Here is a 17579-nt window from a genome sequence, read left to right as displayed (position 1 = left end):
ACACCTTTTGTCTTACTCTTCTCAACACCTGAGCTTCACATCTGCGTGGCATTTTGATTAATAGAGCAGGCTTGATAATGGGGCGTTTAAGAAAAAACAACAGGGACTCAAACAGGGGGCCTCATCACCCTGATTGCTGATTATATCCAGATTACCTGCTTCTGTTACTCGAGGACAAGAGGAACCTCAGCTGCTGTACCGGCCATAATCACACTCCATAACAGAAAGAATTAGCAGAATGAAAGACGTCGAAATCTCTAATCTGTCTATTCACAGATGAGCGAGGCGAACGGGGCGCTGAGTAATGGGAACAAATGAGGTTGTTTGTTGTTTTTCCAAGTCCTCTCCCCGAAGCCTCCTCTGTGGTTACTTTCCTTCTCGATTGGCTTCCCTTTTTCTCAGTCTTTCCTTTTTTTTCTCGTTCTCCGTCCTCTTAGCACTTTTGTGTCAACCTCTTCTTCCTCTCTGCAGGCAATCTGACCCGTCAATGTGTGATTTGCTGTCAATCATCCATTACTGCCACTGCACTTACTGCTTTCAGCATTCAGGTCGCCTGGCGAAACACATTTGGCTACAGGTTTGTTCCGGACTAACACTTCAAAAAGCATTTCCAGAAATATCTTGTTGAAAGCAACAAGATTCCTGTAATAGTATCACGAATGATGGCCGCTGAATTGGTTATGATTTTTGAGCAGGTTCATTTCATATTGAAATCATGTTTATTTTTAAATAGCAGGCAAGTGTGGTCATTTGTGGAGGAGGGTGATCAGCGTTTAAAAATAATTTTTGCAGGATCGATCAGGATCAGCAGTATATGCATCTCTTCCGGGATCCATACTAGAACTGGCCCACCATTTACAAAGCTAACATTTCATCATTACCCTTTATTGATTTGAACATTCCTATAATCCACTGTGACTGACTGAGGGAGTGACCCTCTTTGAGATCAATGAGTTTTCTGATTAAGAGAAATAATGGCTGTTATTTCTTTAAGACACACCACAGGTTGCCAGCCCAGTACAATAGTGCACATTTGTCTTTGAGGCTGCAACACTTGCTGACCCATGTCTGCTAACCGGATTTGCTTTTGCACAAGGCAGATCATCTGGAGTATGACATAAAAATGGCACAAGAGGCCTTTAATGAAAAGCATTATTTCCAAAGACTGACACTGTGGATCACACATGCTTAGGCTAGGCAGGTTAAGGGATGAGACGCTGTTCATATTTCATGCAGCACTTGCATTAAATAACTGTGATTCCAACTGGGATCTATGTCCCTCTGCAGACAACTAGCTCCCCTTCAAGCTGTCGACTTCTTCTTCTCGCTTGTGATTAATATTGATTATGTGACATGTCAAATTTAATCCTTTGAGTTCACTGCATGGCTTGGATTTGTAGCAGACTCGTCTCATTTGAGGGATGATAAGGTATGCACCCCGCAGTTTATTATGGCTCCCCTGCCTCACTGCAATTATACTAAAGTAAATGACAAAGCCTTGTGGTTCACCTCAGAGCAGAATTTACCTTTTTTTTTTTTTTTTAGGCTCCGGCTTCAAAAGTCACAACAGATTTTAGATTGCATGTGTATTAAAACATGGTGCGCTTATATAATTGAAGCTGCGCTTTGCTAACCAACATAAACGTTTTATCTATTCCAACCCAAATTAAAGATCATTAGAGATAGAAGACTGGCTAACGGAGGTAAACAAGTACAAGCAGATGCAAAAAAAAAGCCCTTTATGAGAGAGGCTTGGGAAGCCAGGGTCTTAAGTTGCCTTGCAATTACACAGCATGGATTTGTGGGAGTCGGCATAACGACTTGTAGCTATGGTAACACAATGCCGCCTTTCGCGGATGCCACCTATTAAGGATGCAAATTGTCTTCGACTAGACTGTGCCTGTTAAGCTTTTAACACTTACGGTCACCCCTGAATGCGAGTCGGTCATAATATGACAAGGGAAGGAAATTAAAACAGGCATGCTGGAAACGATGGAGTACTTTCGAGAGCAAATTATGGAGGCACTGGAGCTCCCCTGGATGTTTTTGGAAGATCCTTGAGGAGAATGGCCATATTTTTCAGTGAACCTCCCCCCAACCCTTCCTTATTTTCCTATTTCTTGCTGAAGAAACACTCAATTGGCTTTTGCATTCCTGTGAGCAAGGACATGACGTGATGAATATGGACCCACCAACATATAACACAACAAAAGACACTGTATTGTGGTTTGTTTGGGTGGAGGTATTCTATAGTCCAGGTTTCTTGAACTGTTGCTTTTGTTCCCCATTTGAATGGCACCTCACATGATGAAATAAAGTTCACTGATCCCTGAAACAATAGCAAGTGAAGAGTAATGGCAAGTTGGTATAACAAAGGTGAAATGGTCACTCCTGAAAGAAGGGAGGTTAATAACTATCTTCACAGTATTGCAAAAAGAAAAAATGGCCACTTGTCACAAAGTTACAACCACAGGACTTCATCATCATTAGGATCCAACCTATTAGTGAGCAGAAAAGCCTTGGGCTCCTCTCTTTAACTGAATTGGCTACAGATAGAAACCTTTTTCAACTGAAGATAGACACCATAATCAAGTAAAGTCCAGGGAAGGAAAAGGGAGCAAAAAAAAAAAAAACCCTGAGTCTTTACTGCAATAAAGACTTTTAAAAAGACAAGTGAGTTATGACCAAGCAAAAACTGGAGCTACTGGAGTGACCAGTGGTATTCTAGCGATACAGCGCATTTTTTAAAATGAGTCGTAAACGTCCCAGGATCTTTAGCATGCACAAGGCTCAACACAGCACCTGGGGCAGATTTCAACATGCCTCAATTTCAACATGCCCGACTCGTCAGACAAAGCCCATGAGGGGAAGTGTGCATGTGTATGTGTTATCATTGGACAAGGATAGTGTAGATGAGTGAACAAATGGGACAGAATGCCGCAATCTTTAGAGATGTGTAGAGAAAGAAAACGGAAATTGGAGGAGTCATAGGGAGTCATAGGGGTGCATAGGAAGACTGGAATAAAAGGCCAAGAATAGCAGGAAAGAAAGTCAGGGAGAAGTGTTCATAAAATTGGACGAGGAAGACAGAGGTAGCATTTTTTACAGATTCAAAATCACTGTGATGCTCCACTAAACTTTTAACAGAGAGAATAGCAGCTCTATCATAGCCACTCATAGGCTCAGCAGTCCCGCTAACAGTGCTATTTGGTGAAGAGGGCTGAAGAACACTCATGAGAACTGCATATCGGCTCGGTTTGACCCGCCATCCCTTAAGATCTACAGAAGACAAGCATCCAGGCTTTTTTCTGTCCTGGCACCGAAGTGGTGGAACGAACTTCCCATGAGTGTCCAAACGGCAGAGTCGCTCACTGTCTTTAAACACAGACTGAAGACCCTCCTCTGAGCTGAGGTTAGGATCTGAGGATAGCTGAGGTTATCCTTGAGTAAATAGTGAATCACTTCTGTAAGTCGCTAAATGCCGTAAATGAAAATATCGCTGTGTAACTCAAGTCATATTTTACTCTACCATGTCAGTACACATGCTTCTTTCACTTTCAGAGATGGTTCTGTATCTCTCAGCTGTCCTTCTTGGGATGGGTGTCTCAAAGCATTAATTACACTTTTGCAAATAACTGACTAATCAGCTATTTTATTATTTGCAAAAACAAATAAACAAGTAAACAGGGGAACAGCTACTGATCTTCTGCAAAGGTATCAATGGCGTGGGGTATTGGCTTGGGACATTGCCCTTCACGTGGCAGACTACGGTTTGATTCCCTGGCTTTGCAAGCACACCACATCAGCCCAATAAAAGCTCTTGATTTCTTTTAAGGATAGCTTGACCCTAGATAGTTTCATGGCATTCATGTCCATGGTGAGTGTGTGTAAATGTCAAACCTGCCCTAGTCATTTCCGTTATATTGCATAAAATATATGTTTTACTTTGACAAGCTACTAAACCATTTGACCAGGGGTGTCCAAACCAAACTTTCCATATGACTTTGTACATACAGTACATACGGCACTGGAAGGCAAAGAGAGACTGAGGAAAGGTTCAGATGCAACGCTGCAATGGAAGCACTGAAAGGGTTTAAGGACTGGAAGACGTTGGAGAAAAAGACATAAACATAAGTGAAGACACGACAGACAGTGAGGAAATGCGCTGTCCCTGGTGCTGAAGAAATAACCTACAACCAGCGACTGCCCTGATGGGCTCTTAAAGTGAGATATATTCCTCTCCTCAACAATAGAAATGTCCAAGGTAATCAGTAGTGGAGCTCATCGCTTTAATATCCTTTACTTACTCTTTACCAGCCAATTTGACCTTGTTCCACTTAAAGCATATTACTATCTACTTCTTGAAATACAGCATAATGTCATGGTTCCATGAGACGTAACTTTCATTCTCCAGCAGATAATGGCACCAATGCTGGGCCTTGGGAACACGGGGGTAAATCACACAGCTGTTCGAATATATCTGTACTCTAGCTAGCTGTAGAACACACTGCTATAATGCCCTGGATGCTGGATGTCCTCACAGCAAACTGGTATTACGTAATTCCATGCTAATTAGCTCCCTTTTCTCAGGCGGTAAAATAGCCGTTTGTTTTTTGATAGTAATTAATAAATCATATCTGGAAACTTACTGTACAAAATCCTTTATTTTTTCAAACTCAAAGGATAATTATGTTAATGTTAACGGAGCTAATTATTGCTTTGTAATTCAAGTATCATTTTACGCTCCATATAATGCAACAGACTGTTCTGTTTTCTTCTCACTATTAGGAAATTAGGTCTTATACAGAATACAAAGTGCTGCCACGTGGCTACAGTGATTCATCTTGCATGCCAGACCCAATTGTGTGTATGATTAAGATGCATGCATTTCTTCCATGCCGCCTCGCTACCAATTACCTACTCTCTTAAATGAGCCTATAACGAATCACAGCGCTCATGCATTCACTGGGACAGACAGAAGAAAGGAGTGTGTCTTCCTCTGTGCCCCATTTGACAAGTGAATCTGCACGACTCCAATTCAAGGACGATGCAAACATCTCTATTCTCCCAGTGCTACAGAACCAAGCCAAGCCAAGCCAAGTCTGGTTTGAAACACAGAATGTCTTGCAGATAGACACACACACACACACACACACACACTGACTAATAGTGTAGTTATAATAAATTAGTAAGCAATTTATCCTCAGTTACGACAGACAAGTCTACCAAAGTGAGACCAAATGCTTACCATATCCGTGTCTGACACTGGCCCAAAACTGGTCACATAGATGTTGGTCCGAACTTCAGTCACACTCTCTGGTTAGACAGAAAACAGAAGGGAAAGTGTATATGAGAAAAGATCCAAACTGTCAGCATTACAGAAAAGGTTATACTGCTCATATTTCTGACAATACATCACTCCACATGAAATCAAGACTACACCGACTTCACACTGCAAAGTCTAAACAACGTTCCTAATGACTGAGCCGGTTCCTATCACTGCAGCAGCCTGCTCCACAGCTAATGAACAATGGTGAGGAAAACAGAAAATAGGGAAAAATGCAGGCTCATGCCTGTGCCGGCTAATGCTTTTACTAAGCCTCATCTGACACGATCATTACCATAAAATGAGTCACAGGCTGGTGCTTAAGAGAACATTGGAGGTAAACAAATCCAAAACAAAGAACTTCGGAAAACCGACCCCATGTTAGAACAGAGTTTGAAGAAAACCACATCAGTGAAGACGAGTCTGTACTCAAGACAAACATGATGAACTCAAATTAGATTGAGAGCTGAAATCTGAGATGCAATTGCAGGCAAATGAGGAACATCAAACAGGTTTGATGTTCTGCATTTGCAACTGAAGGCCTAACTTTAGGTTATGGCTGGTGGAAAGCAGGCAGCTCGAAGGAGGAGCCAGAAGCAGAGTGTGTGGATGGCTGCCAGGCTGGTTGGTAGAAAGGCTGGAGCTGAACTCCACAGCTGATGGAAACCTTCCAGTGTGCCGCAATGGAGCACCATTGTGAGCACACTGCTCATTTATCAAAAAAATAAATAAATAAAGTAAAATCCACAACTCAAGCTTGACACTAAGGACTTCTCTTTGAGACACCTCCATGGGGAAAAGGCAAGTCTGATCTGTCCCATGAAACCTTTTTTAACCTCTTAAAAAGCTCATAGAGCACCGGTGGGCCTAAATTGTTATTACAGATGCTACGAGAGAATACCCCCCACCAGTTACTGATTACAGGTGTTAAGGGGTTAATAGCACTTCAATGCCAGAAACCCACTTCCAATTTTCAATTAGCAGAGATTACCTAAATAAAGTCAGTATCTCTGTCAATTAGAAAAGCTGATAAACTCGTTGTGCTTTCGGAAGGAACCTGTGAGGACTCCACCACACCAGACAGGGCTGAGTTCCTCTCCATCTTCATCAGACAGCTGAAATGCTTTATCCTTTTGGGGCTCCTTAGGTTTTAGAAGTTGCTCTGTGCCGCTCTGTGGCATTTTTTCCACTTTTTCCCCAATACTGATAAACATCACCGCGCCGGCAGAAGATGAGTAACTAACTTCACTGTTCCAAAAAGCAATCTGTTACGGATCTGAGCGGACAAGTAATTGTAAGGAGCCGTGCGTGAAACAGCCAGTAATGAGAGATGGGGCTATGCTGGGAGAGCTCTGGGGGGGTCATACAAGGCCAGGGATTCAATTCACAAGAGTCCCCGGGATCAAATCCATCATCGTTCCACTGCAAGGCCAATGAGTCAACACTGGGGAGTGAATTAAAGGAGAGCAGAACACAAATCAGTGGCTCACCTCCGAGGCCGGGGCGCAGCCTGTTGTCGTAGCCGTCCAGCAAGCGGTCCAGAATCCGGGTGAAGATGGTGATGTTGTCTTTGCTGTCATCCGGAAGCGGCTCTCTGTGTCCGGCGACGGCCCTGTCGAGAGGGAAGGAGAGTGTGAGGGAAAGTAAAGGTTAGGGGGTGAGACAAGTTAAGTGCGTCAGAAAGCACCTAAGGGAAGATAAGTCAAGATGAAGCGCTACGTGAGGGAAGGATAAGAAAGACAAATGTCTAGGGCACCACGAATGAAGTGCAAGTGACAGAGGGGGAATGACAGTTTGATTGTGGTCAGCGTCTTTGATGTTTTATTCTCGTCTGCTGCTGCCACTCCTCAGGTGGGAGCTGGAGTCGTTACCAATCGCCTCAAATAAACTTTGTAAGGAGAATGTATTGGACAAAAGCCTAAAAAAGCTGACTGCATTCAACAAGAAGCAAACAATAAGACAAAGCTATCTGAGCCTACTGCAACATTTCCTCATCTCCAGCCTCTTCATAGATCCAATTTCCTGTTCTTTAAAAACCAGGCGCCACTCATCTTGAGTGAGCTTTCTTTCATTTTAAGATAGCGAAGAGTCATCAGGGTGAGTAGCTAAGGTCTCTCCTTATTCCTGCATCTTATCCTGGGTTGATTGAGATACAGACATGCCAGAATAATAGTCAGCCACATGACATATACACATACACAATGTCCACGGACGAGGCAGGAAGTGAGAAAAACTATACAGCTAATGGAAGCCCAGATGGGTTAGTTAGCCCCGCCACAACGCTGAATACACCTCACAGCATTTTCTTCTTTTCTACATAATATCCCACTGGTTGAAAATGGGGTCTTGAATGTGCAGTCAACCTCACGCTCCTTAATTACCTTAAATATGCAGCACAATTATCTCTGGCTGGGGCCGTGATTCCCCAGTGAACAATGCGCCGGTGCAGTGGAGGGCAAGAATGACAGAGAGCTGACGACATAATGAGCATCCCCCTCAATCAAATCAAGGGCTTCGCTAAGACTGACCTTGCACCAATTGGATGCTGACCTTTATCAGTGTTTCAGCTACTAGTAACATCGATAAATACTGATGAGCTCTCTGTTCTAGTTATGCATGACGACTTTCTTCTCATGGTTAAGCAGGAGAATGACTACATGTCAGCTGTTTCCGCTTGACGCTGGTGGCATACCTAAGAGCTGAAGACTTCGAGGCGAATGACTCATTCCCTAATGTGGCTAAGGAGAGCCCACTGCAGTCGCGGTGCTCAGAAAGTGTCTCTATTGCTAGCTTCTACACAAAAAAGCTCTGTCTCACTGAAGAGAGTGATGCAGAAGCTTAGCAGAGGGCTTGGCCTTGATTGACCATAAAGGATGCTGATATCTTCCCCTCTGCTTGAGAGCCCCCCTGCCCTCCCCTCCCCTCCCTCGCTCCCCTCCTCTCCTGACACCTAACTTGAGATTTGTACGTCAGTTGGGCAACAGAGGATTAGAAGGGTTGGCGTGGGAGAAATGAGCCAGTCTGGGCTGCTGGGAGAGATGACATTTCCAAAGCTGATGATTTCCCTGGCGTGTCAGAGTTACTGGGCGCTGTTAATTTATTTATTACAGAGAAGCAACAATTAGGCACAGAATGAGAACTGTCTCTCCGGCGGTGAAGAAGAGTGCCGAAGCAGGGGCCACTCTGATCGATACACTCTTAATTAGCTGGCAATTTGTTGTTCCGCAACGCAAATTGCACGCAGACTTGCCATTAGCAACCCTCATCTCGTCCCGCCGTCTCTCTATCCAGCCGTCACTCAATCGTGTCACCCTGCAAAGCGGCCCATTGATATTAATAAGCAGCCACCCATGTGCCCCCCTCTGCCTGTCAGGGACGTAGCTGGTGTTATTCAATGTTCCGCAATATGGCTGATTTCCTTTGTCTCCGCTCTTTATCCACTTGTGTGGGCTGTCTGTGTGCGGAGGCAGATAACGCGACCGGGGCAGGGGAAGAAACGCAGCAGGTGAGACAGCGGGGGCTGATATCGCCTTGATTGACTAGCATGGCAAACGCCATACCATACCTCGGCAAAGAGCGACATTTCCCCACGTCATGTTTTCTCTCCTTTATTGACGTCAGGCTAATGAGTGTCCAGTGCTTGTTTGGAGGCTCTTGTCGTTTGAAGTGGGCAGCACTGTGAGCTCAAATGAGGAGTTTATTAGCCAGGGCTCACGAGGTCCAGCAGACTCTCCAGCAGGTTTGTTCCAATGCTAGTACATAGGAGCTTGAAAAGTCATTAATAACCTATTGAAGCAGCCAGGGGAGGACTGGAGTGAGGGAGGAGGGAACGGGTGAAAGGGAGGTATGAGGCCCTTTGTGGGGGTGAGAAAGGGAGTGAAGCAAAGAAGGATAACAAGGTGCTGCATCAGTGGTGCCACCCCCTCACCTCCGCAGTGCAGTCCATGAGGAAAAGAAAACCTTTGAACGGTTCCTCTTTGAGTGTTGCCCCAGTAGTGAAATTCAGAAACACAATCCATTTTATACATCTGCCAGGGAATTGTCTTGGCAACTTTCTTGTCAGAAGTAGAGCAAGAACAACTGTTTATGCTGATCCTTTCAGTTTCAGACTCTAGGCTTTCTACACAAATCAGAGCAGGTATGACTATAACAGCAACTGGTCTGGCACTATTTTGTAAACTAATGGATATTGGAAACATGCTGTCTTCACGTAGGGGTGGACAGTATGTCAAAAATACAGTGACAATGCTTGAAGGGCTCCCCCTACAATTGCATTGTGTAATTTACTTTACCAGCCCTACTGTAAATACAAAATCATGGGCGGCTGTACACATGCATTTGCTGACAAGCTGAAGAGGCAGTGAAACATGTGGAATGACAAGGTAGAGTAAAATTACAGGTTTTAAAATACGACTTGAGTTGTGTAGCGTTACGCAGGTCTGCCGAGAGGCCTCATCACCTCCACCAAAACGTTACGGTGCAGTAGCAGTATTCCAGGTCCAGAGTGGCAATAAAAGTGATGCCATGAATGATTCTAAAGCTGCCATCTTAAGGTAAAACTGCTACTTAATGTCGCGTTAAGGGGTGGGTTGCATCAACAAATCCTTTCAATCAGCAAGGTTGATAATAAAAAAGCTCACCTGGGATGAAGGACCAACTGTCATGCAACTGAGCAGATACTGAAAAAACAGTGAACTGAATTGAACTGAATTCCCAGCAGAAGCTCAGGGTAGTGAGAAAGACATGAAAAACACAGTCAAAAGTCAAAAGGTGTCATGGATTTTTTGTTAGCTGTGTTGATTTTTTTGTATTGATGGCACTGAACAAAACTGGCTGAAGGGAGGGGTTGTATTTTTAAGTCTACAACTGCATTGCAAAATCATGTTAAGATTAAGACTTCCTGTCCAAAACCTGAACTTTAGGTCACTGAAAGGTAAGTTTTTGGACCATTTCTGGCCATGGATTTTCCAGTATCATGGACATTCCCCCATCTGAAGTCATCTTTCATGTGGAAAGAACATTTAAAAAGTTTGCTGTGAATTTCTGGGTGTGAATATTGGGTGTTCTTTTTTTCCGTCTTTTTTTGTACAAGCTAAGGAGTGCAGAAAAGTCCAGCTAACTAGCTATACTAGGACGCTGGCCATACAGAAACTTCTTATTATCATTATCATAGAAAACATTGAAAACAAATAAAACAAAATCTCTGGAATCCATGCAGGTAAGAACCACAGTAGGAATTACAATAATGCTAGCTACAATAAAGAACTGTCCAAGCACGGTTTCCTAACAGCTGTAATTTGTAAATTCTGTCAAACTAATGTACAGAAGGCTGCATAACATGACCACACATAACATTAAAGGCTAGCTGTAGGCCACTTTTGCTAGTTAAATGTAATAAAAAATGAACTGTCAGATCTGGAAGAAAGCTTGCTGTGAGATGTGAGATATGTGGCCCCATACTGCCTTGCATAGCAATACATCATTGTAAACAGAAACAGGAAAACCACTGCAATCAATATTTAGGCCACTTTAGCATTGACCTGTTGGATGCCCGCGGGGACCCAGTCGGAAGCAAGATACCGCAGCAAACATATAACGGCTGCGCACTGCCAGACATGAGACATATGTGTCCCCATCTGGTCCCATGTGAGACGCAAGGTGTGTCAGGTCATAGGGTTCTCGCTCGCATTCGAGGGCTGGAGCGTTGGGGGAATGTGGGCCCTGGCGGCAGCTGTTTCATCCCTCTTCATTACCGCCACATCACCCCAGCAAATAAAAAAATTGACTTTCTCTCCACACTGCATCCTCTCCATACCTCCCCTTCCAATCACTCTAACGATATCCTTGAAGCTTTCCCTCTTTCTCTCTCACACTCTTTCTCATTTTCCAGTGTTTTCCCCTCATCTCCATTCTCCTTCCTCATGCCCTCTACTCCCATCCCCTTTTTCTTCATCTCTAGGTCGATTACTCCGGGGAAAAAAAAAATGGTTCAGAAGCCGAAACAAATGAAGCAAATGTGATTCATTTTGCAGAGCCGACCCATTTTGTATGTATACATATACATACTCCTCCAACAGAGCGTAGCCTGATCGAAAAGAGTCTCTGACTGAAATCGAATGAACTCTTGAATATTGTAATGTGTCGACAGAAGAGGATTCTGAAGAGAAAAAGAGAATGCCGGAAGGTCCTTAATATTCTAAATGACATTATTATGTACATCAGTCAGCCATAACATATAACCAATCTCTGGCATGGACTCCGCAAGACCTCTGAAGGTGTCCTGTGGTATCTAACACCTAGACCTCAAGAATCTGCTGCTACGTCGTCCCTCTCCACAAGCATTTATGGGCCTTGGGTGCCCACGGTCCTGATAGTTAAATATAATAAAAGTTAGTGCATTACTGCCTGGTTTAGGACCTGCATAGTCTCTGACCGCAAGACCCTCCAACATATTGTGAGGACAGCTGAGAGGATCATCGGAGTCTCTCTCCCCTCCGTCATGGACATTTACACTGCCTGCTGCATCCACAAAGCAACCAGCATTGTGAATTACTTCACCCACCCTTCACACAGACTGTTCTCCCTCCTGCCATCAGGAAGAAGGTACCGCAGCATCCAGTCCAACATGACCAGACTCTGCAATAGGTTCTTCCCCCAAGCCATCAGACTTCTCAACTGATGTTTTTTTCTGTTCCATGAACACTCTCTCTCTCTCTCTCTCTCTCTCTCTCTCTCTCATTCACCAACCATTTACTCCAGACAATATGGGAAGCATTTTGCACTAATAAACTTTACTACCTTACTGGATTCAATATTAATTGCACACTGCATAAACTGTGTATACTGTATGTAGTTGAAATGACAAAAAAAACCCACTTGACTTGACTTGACTTGACTTGTCACCGGTTCACCAGTTGTCCGTCCTTGGCCTACTTTTGGTAGGTACTGACCACTGCATACCAGGAACATCCCACCAGATATGCGGTTTTGGAGATGTTCTGACCCAGTTGTCTAGCCATCAAAATTTTGAGTGGCTCAGATCCTTACTCATACCCAATTTTCTGGCTCAACTTCAAGAACTGACTGTTCACTTGATGCCTAATTTGTATATTTCACTCCTTGATGGGTGGCACTGTAATGAGATTTTTCAATTTTCATTCCATCACTTGTCAGAAGTTTTATGGATTACATTTTTATTGATGAATTTTTTATGTAATTTTCACAGAATGTCTCAAAACAACAAAATGATTGAATCCGCAGAGCATGAGTTACATCTCAAGATGGATAATTCGGACATTCTGTCTTGCAATATCAGTCTTTTTGTGCAGATGTAAGCAAACCAATGCCGTTAAAAAAAACAGAATTGGAGATTGTGCAAAGGGCAATCAATGAATGAATAATTTACATGGCATGAACGCGGTGCCATCCAAAGTTCAATTCACAGCCGGCTCATATCTGGGTATTTATGTACTTAGCACGTCAGCCAAACCCCAACTAAGCCCACTGCCCTCTGCTGTGTTGTGCCGTGTTGTGTTGTGCGTCGAGCACAGTTTTCAAATCCCAACCTGATCCCTCAGCTCCTGTATCTTGGTCTCATGCCCAGCTCTATCAGGCCCATCAGGGCCAGGGCATCTGCCTGCATCTGCCGAGTACACAACTGCTAGGCCAAGCCTTGAAACGTGGCAGCCAAGGGATTTAACTCTCAGTGTCAGAGTCCCCTAACACGATAGTAGTTCTGATAAGGCTTGTGATATGATGCTGACCACAGCTGCTCAAGCCTGCTCTCACTGCCACTGTACATTTATTGCTTTCAGTGTTACCATTAAATGAAATGCTGGAAAGCAATAATTAGTACAGTTTAGGTGTTAGAGACAATTGAAACGCCATGGTTAGAGTTGAAATGTCTGAAACTAACTGAGTAACTGATGATAATGACAATAATTATAAAAAAACATCTACAATTAATCATGTTCTCTATCATTTGGCTTGATGACGTTTGGCCATTTACATCACTTGACTAAAAGAGCAGAAGATAAACTCAGAAATCCCCCACATCCATGGCAGATGATGGGAAGGGTAGTATTTTGCAGAACTGAGCGCTGGCTGAAGAAAGGAACATTAATCTATCTTTCCTCAATCAGTTACATGAGAAAAGTATAAATAATAATACATTGTGCTGATCATCATCTTGAAAACATCTGATCCAAATGCTAGGGTGACCATATTTTTATTTTCAAAAAAGAGGACACTGGGGACACACGGGGTATCCAACATAGTTAGGATGTCATGGCTGGGGGGGGGGGGGGTAGGTAGGCCTAAGTTGTACATTAAGCTGAAAGGAAGTTTTTTGGTCATATAGGTTATAAGGCTATTTATTGGTTTTGCAAAATGAGCACATTTTCAAATATTAATGCTACTGTAGTTTGGGAGGTATTTCCACCCTCACACATATACATTGCCATGGTTCTACAATAGTTTTACCAAGGCCTACCTGAAAATCCTCTCCACACACAGCCACGGCAACCTAACTTTGGTGAATACACATGCTCCCAGTGTCCCCTTTTTTGAAAACAAAAAAAACATACGTTAACCCGAGCATTGAGATTTAAGATTTTTTTTTATGATGCTGATCAGCACACATTTAACTAGATGTGCCCAAAGTGTTGGACTGGTACTATAATTGGAAAAGCAATGTGAAGTTCTTGGAGAATCAGCCTACGTCCATCACACTTCTTGGTCTGTTTGTCTGTGTTACTGCACTGTTTCTGATTCCCTTTCAGACTGAGCAAAATCAATGTTGAGGCCAGTGCAGATGATTTATTGCATTTATTAATAAGATAATTGCCAATTTAACTATTTTTTTTTTTGTTGATTCATGTCTTTGTGGCAGATGTCACTGTATTCGAACATCATTTTGGGGAAACTTTAGTGGCTGTACTGAAAACAGAGGTCAGAAGCATTTGGATATCTGCTGTAAATGAATTCCTCTATCCACATTTGATCGGACAGGAAATGCTTTATTGGAGAGTTCATTAAAAGTTCAATTAAATCTAAGTTCCGTAAAGAGCCTCTGGCATTCTGAGAGATTCTTAAACATCTTGAAAACCTCCACATTCTGCAGATGACCTTCACGATATTCCTATATGCAATGAAATGCAGGGACTAGGCCCTGTTAGACTGTCAAAATCTGGAAAATCTGTTATTCTGATTTAGTGTGGACAATATTTCTGCAGTATTGCTGTGTTTATTTTCAATTGGAGATATTATTTATCTTAGAATCCACTGATAAAACGATTGGATTTCCATGTTCTTCAAAATATTTGATGTGTTTGAAAGTGTGGGTGGACACACCCAACTGTGTTATTCCCTGTTTTACAGAGTTGTCTGATCTAACAGATCTCATTGCAGTAAACAGCATCTCATATCAGTACTCGCCAGGGCAGCTGGATCGAATAGACAATTTCAGACCCTATCATCTGTATGCCTCAAAAATTTAGATTCATCAGACCAGGCTGTGTTTTTTCAGTATTCAACTGTCCAGCTTTGGTGTGTCTGTGCTGGGCCTCAGCTTTCTGTGGAAGTGGAAGGCAATGTGGTTGAAACTTACCTATCAAAAATAGGCAATATACGTGTACTGATTAAAAGTCAGTCTGTGGCTGAAAAGCAATAACTTTAATTGAACTCATTTAATTGAGTAGTAGTTAAATATCCACAGAGAATTTATCAGACCAGGCTACGTTTTTCCAGTCCTCAACTGTCCAGCCTTGGTGAGTCTGTGCTGAGTCACTGCAGCCTCAGCTTTCTGTTCTTGGCTGACAGATGTGGTCTTCTGCTGCTGTGGCCCATTCCCCTCAAGGTTTGAGCTTTCTTGTGTTGTGCAATCGAAGATGAGTTATCAGAGCCTCTCTATCCGATCTATCCAAGTCTGGCCTAACCAATGTTGAAACTAAACTTCACTATGTATCTAGATGTACTTAATCTTATGGTATGAAAATGACCATATCCCTACCTGCTGAGCCAGTGGGAGTGAGTCAGAAATTCATTCATCATGTCTGATACTTATATGTTATTATAATCAATCAAACAGAATTCAGTTTCAGTGCTGTATTAAATGAAGCATTTTACAGCCATGCTTTACAAATAAATGATTAAACATCATAAAACAGAAAAGCCCTAAACATCAAAAAGAATTCATTTTTTAAAAACTGCCCCCAAATAAATATGAAGTGTATTTTAGATGATCAAACATTAATGCTCTGTCCTTGTTTCAGAATTAGACTCTTTAGAATGAGGCTCGAATTAATTTTTAATTCCACTAACTGACTACATTGTTTTTTTTTAATGTTGGTTTAATGATTATCACTACTGTTTTACTCTGTACAAATGTGACTCCCAGGGGCATTTCTGTGTATTAGTTTCTCTCCTTTCAGCTGCATAATTATCGTGCAGCAGACTCTGTCCCTTTATAAAAGCTGGTGGCACCGCGCCTGAGCATTGATTTCCTGACTGACTTCCAACAGGTCAAACTGTCATGTTATTGAAGGCCCAAATTGAAGTTATTTTCTCATCTTCATGTCTTCTTTCATTTTGTAGCATATTTTTCAGGGACAGTTAGCTTTGTGCCTCTGAATCAAGCTCTGTGATGCAAGAATACCATGAAATAGATTCACTGCGACACTAATAAATAAGTAATAGATCATTACAAGCAGAAAAGCTACAGGAAAGGCTAAAAATATCGCACAGAAAAGATCAGAACTCAACCAAGAGAAGTGTAGCTGGCAGATACAGTTGTGGTCGGAGATTTGCATGCGCTCATCACGGACATGAATGTCATGGCAGTGCTGGGTTTTCAATTATTCTTTTTTCAACTAGTGTTTTTATAAAGCAGAATAAGTGACAACATAAAACTTTAGCGGAAAAAAAACAAGACTTTGGAGTTCTGAGTTTAGTTCTCGTTTTTTTCTAATATTAAGTCAAATTTATGTCAAAATTATACATAAACAGACAAAATTATACATACAGCCCATCTAACATACCTTGGTTAAATGTCCCTTAGGAGGTTGCACCTTGACGCTTTTGGTGGCCATTATTAAGCTTCTGTCAGAATTCTCGGTGGATACTTGACCACTACTCTTGGCATAATTTATAGAGTTCAATTAAAGTTATTGGTTTCCCAGCACAGACCGTCATATTTTTGATAAGGTAAGTTTCAACCGTTTGTAATGTCTTCCTCTGTGGGGAGCTCATGGCTCATGTCATGCTAAGCTCCGCCCCTCACCTGAAACTCAGCTGCAAGCACACAGGTGCTGCTGATTAATGGACTGATTATGACTCCTCTAAAGCACCTCCAGTTTGGATTGCTCTTGGTGCTCCACTTTGTTTTAAGAGTTGGTGTATGGTATTGCATATAGCCTGCCTGCCTGCCTGCCTGCCTTCAGTTCCACTGGCAACAGCTTGAGGCCACCATCATCATGCTAAACAGTTGGTATGGTTTTCTTGAGATTGAAGGCCTCACCATCTTCCAAACATATAATTGGTCAATGTGGGCGAATGGCTCCATTTGTATCTCAGCTGCCCAAAAACGTTTTTTTGTCCATGTGGTTCAGCTGCAAACTTTAGAACTTTTAGTTACGCTTGAAAGTGGAGCTTCTTTTTTTGGACAGCAGCATCTCAGTCCATGGAGATATTAGACTTACCTGACTGTAGACAGTGACACTTGTGTTCCAGTAGCTTCCGGTGTCTACCAGGCCTCTGGTCTGCCTTAGTGGTGCCTGGGTCGTTCCTGAGCATTTATACCAATTTCCTGACATTTTCTTCAAACGTCTTCCAGACCTTGACGAAGGTCTTGGACTCTGCTGTTGTTCTTCGAAAACCGGTGACCATCCGCACTGAGCTCTGTGGACTTTCCCGTTGTACTGCGTGTTGGTCAATCCAATGAGTGCTATGAAACTAACTAACCCTTTTTGTGGCTGTAGCCAATCATGACTACTAACAAGAAGGTAAGAGGCCATGGCAAATTTGGCAAAAGTGGACATGTCTTGATCTCAGGACCCCCCCCCCCACACACACACACACAAATTCAAAGTCGTGTTCCAAGTTAATTGTTTGTTGTCTATTAAAGATTTATAATGCACATAAAGTTTGCACCAATTGCCATGACATTCCTGTCCATAATGGGAGCATGTCAACATCCGATTACAAGTGTAAGTGCCACGACCCACTTAACCATCTCATGAAACAATGGGTCGTCAAT

General features: G+C 42.7%; 1 protein-coding gene across 3 annotated transcripts in view; it reads right to left on the bottom strand.

Annotated features, from left to right (window-relative positions):
* LOC140539881 (gamma-aminobutyric acid receptor subunit alpha-3-like) overlaps window positions 1–17579 on the bottom strand; it is a 143771-nt gene that overhangs the window by 85540 nt on the left and 40652 nt on the right. For all 3 annotated transcript variants that reach the window (XM_072662705.1, XM_072662706.1, XM_072662704.1), the window contains exons 3-4: window positions 6817–6938; window positions 5249–5316 (exon numbers count right to left, since the gene is read on the bottom strand). In XM_072662705.1, the coding sequence (XP_072518806.1) occupies window positions 5249–5316; window positions 6817–6938 (190 nt within the window). The remainder of the gene's footprint in view (window positions 1–5248; window positions 5317–6816; window positions 6939–17579) is intronic.

The sequence above is a fragment of the Salminus brasiliensis genome, chromosome 18 (assembly GCF_030463535.1).
Source record: "Salminus brasiliensis chromosome 18, fSalBra1.hap2, whole genome shotgun sequence".
NCBI classification, from domain to species: Eukaryota; Metazoa; Chordata; class Actinopteri; order Characiformes; family Bryconidae; genus Salminus; species Salminus brasiliensis.
Note: the sequence above shows the minus strand (reverse complement) of the source record. Positions and strands in the feature narration are given on the sequence as shown.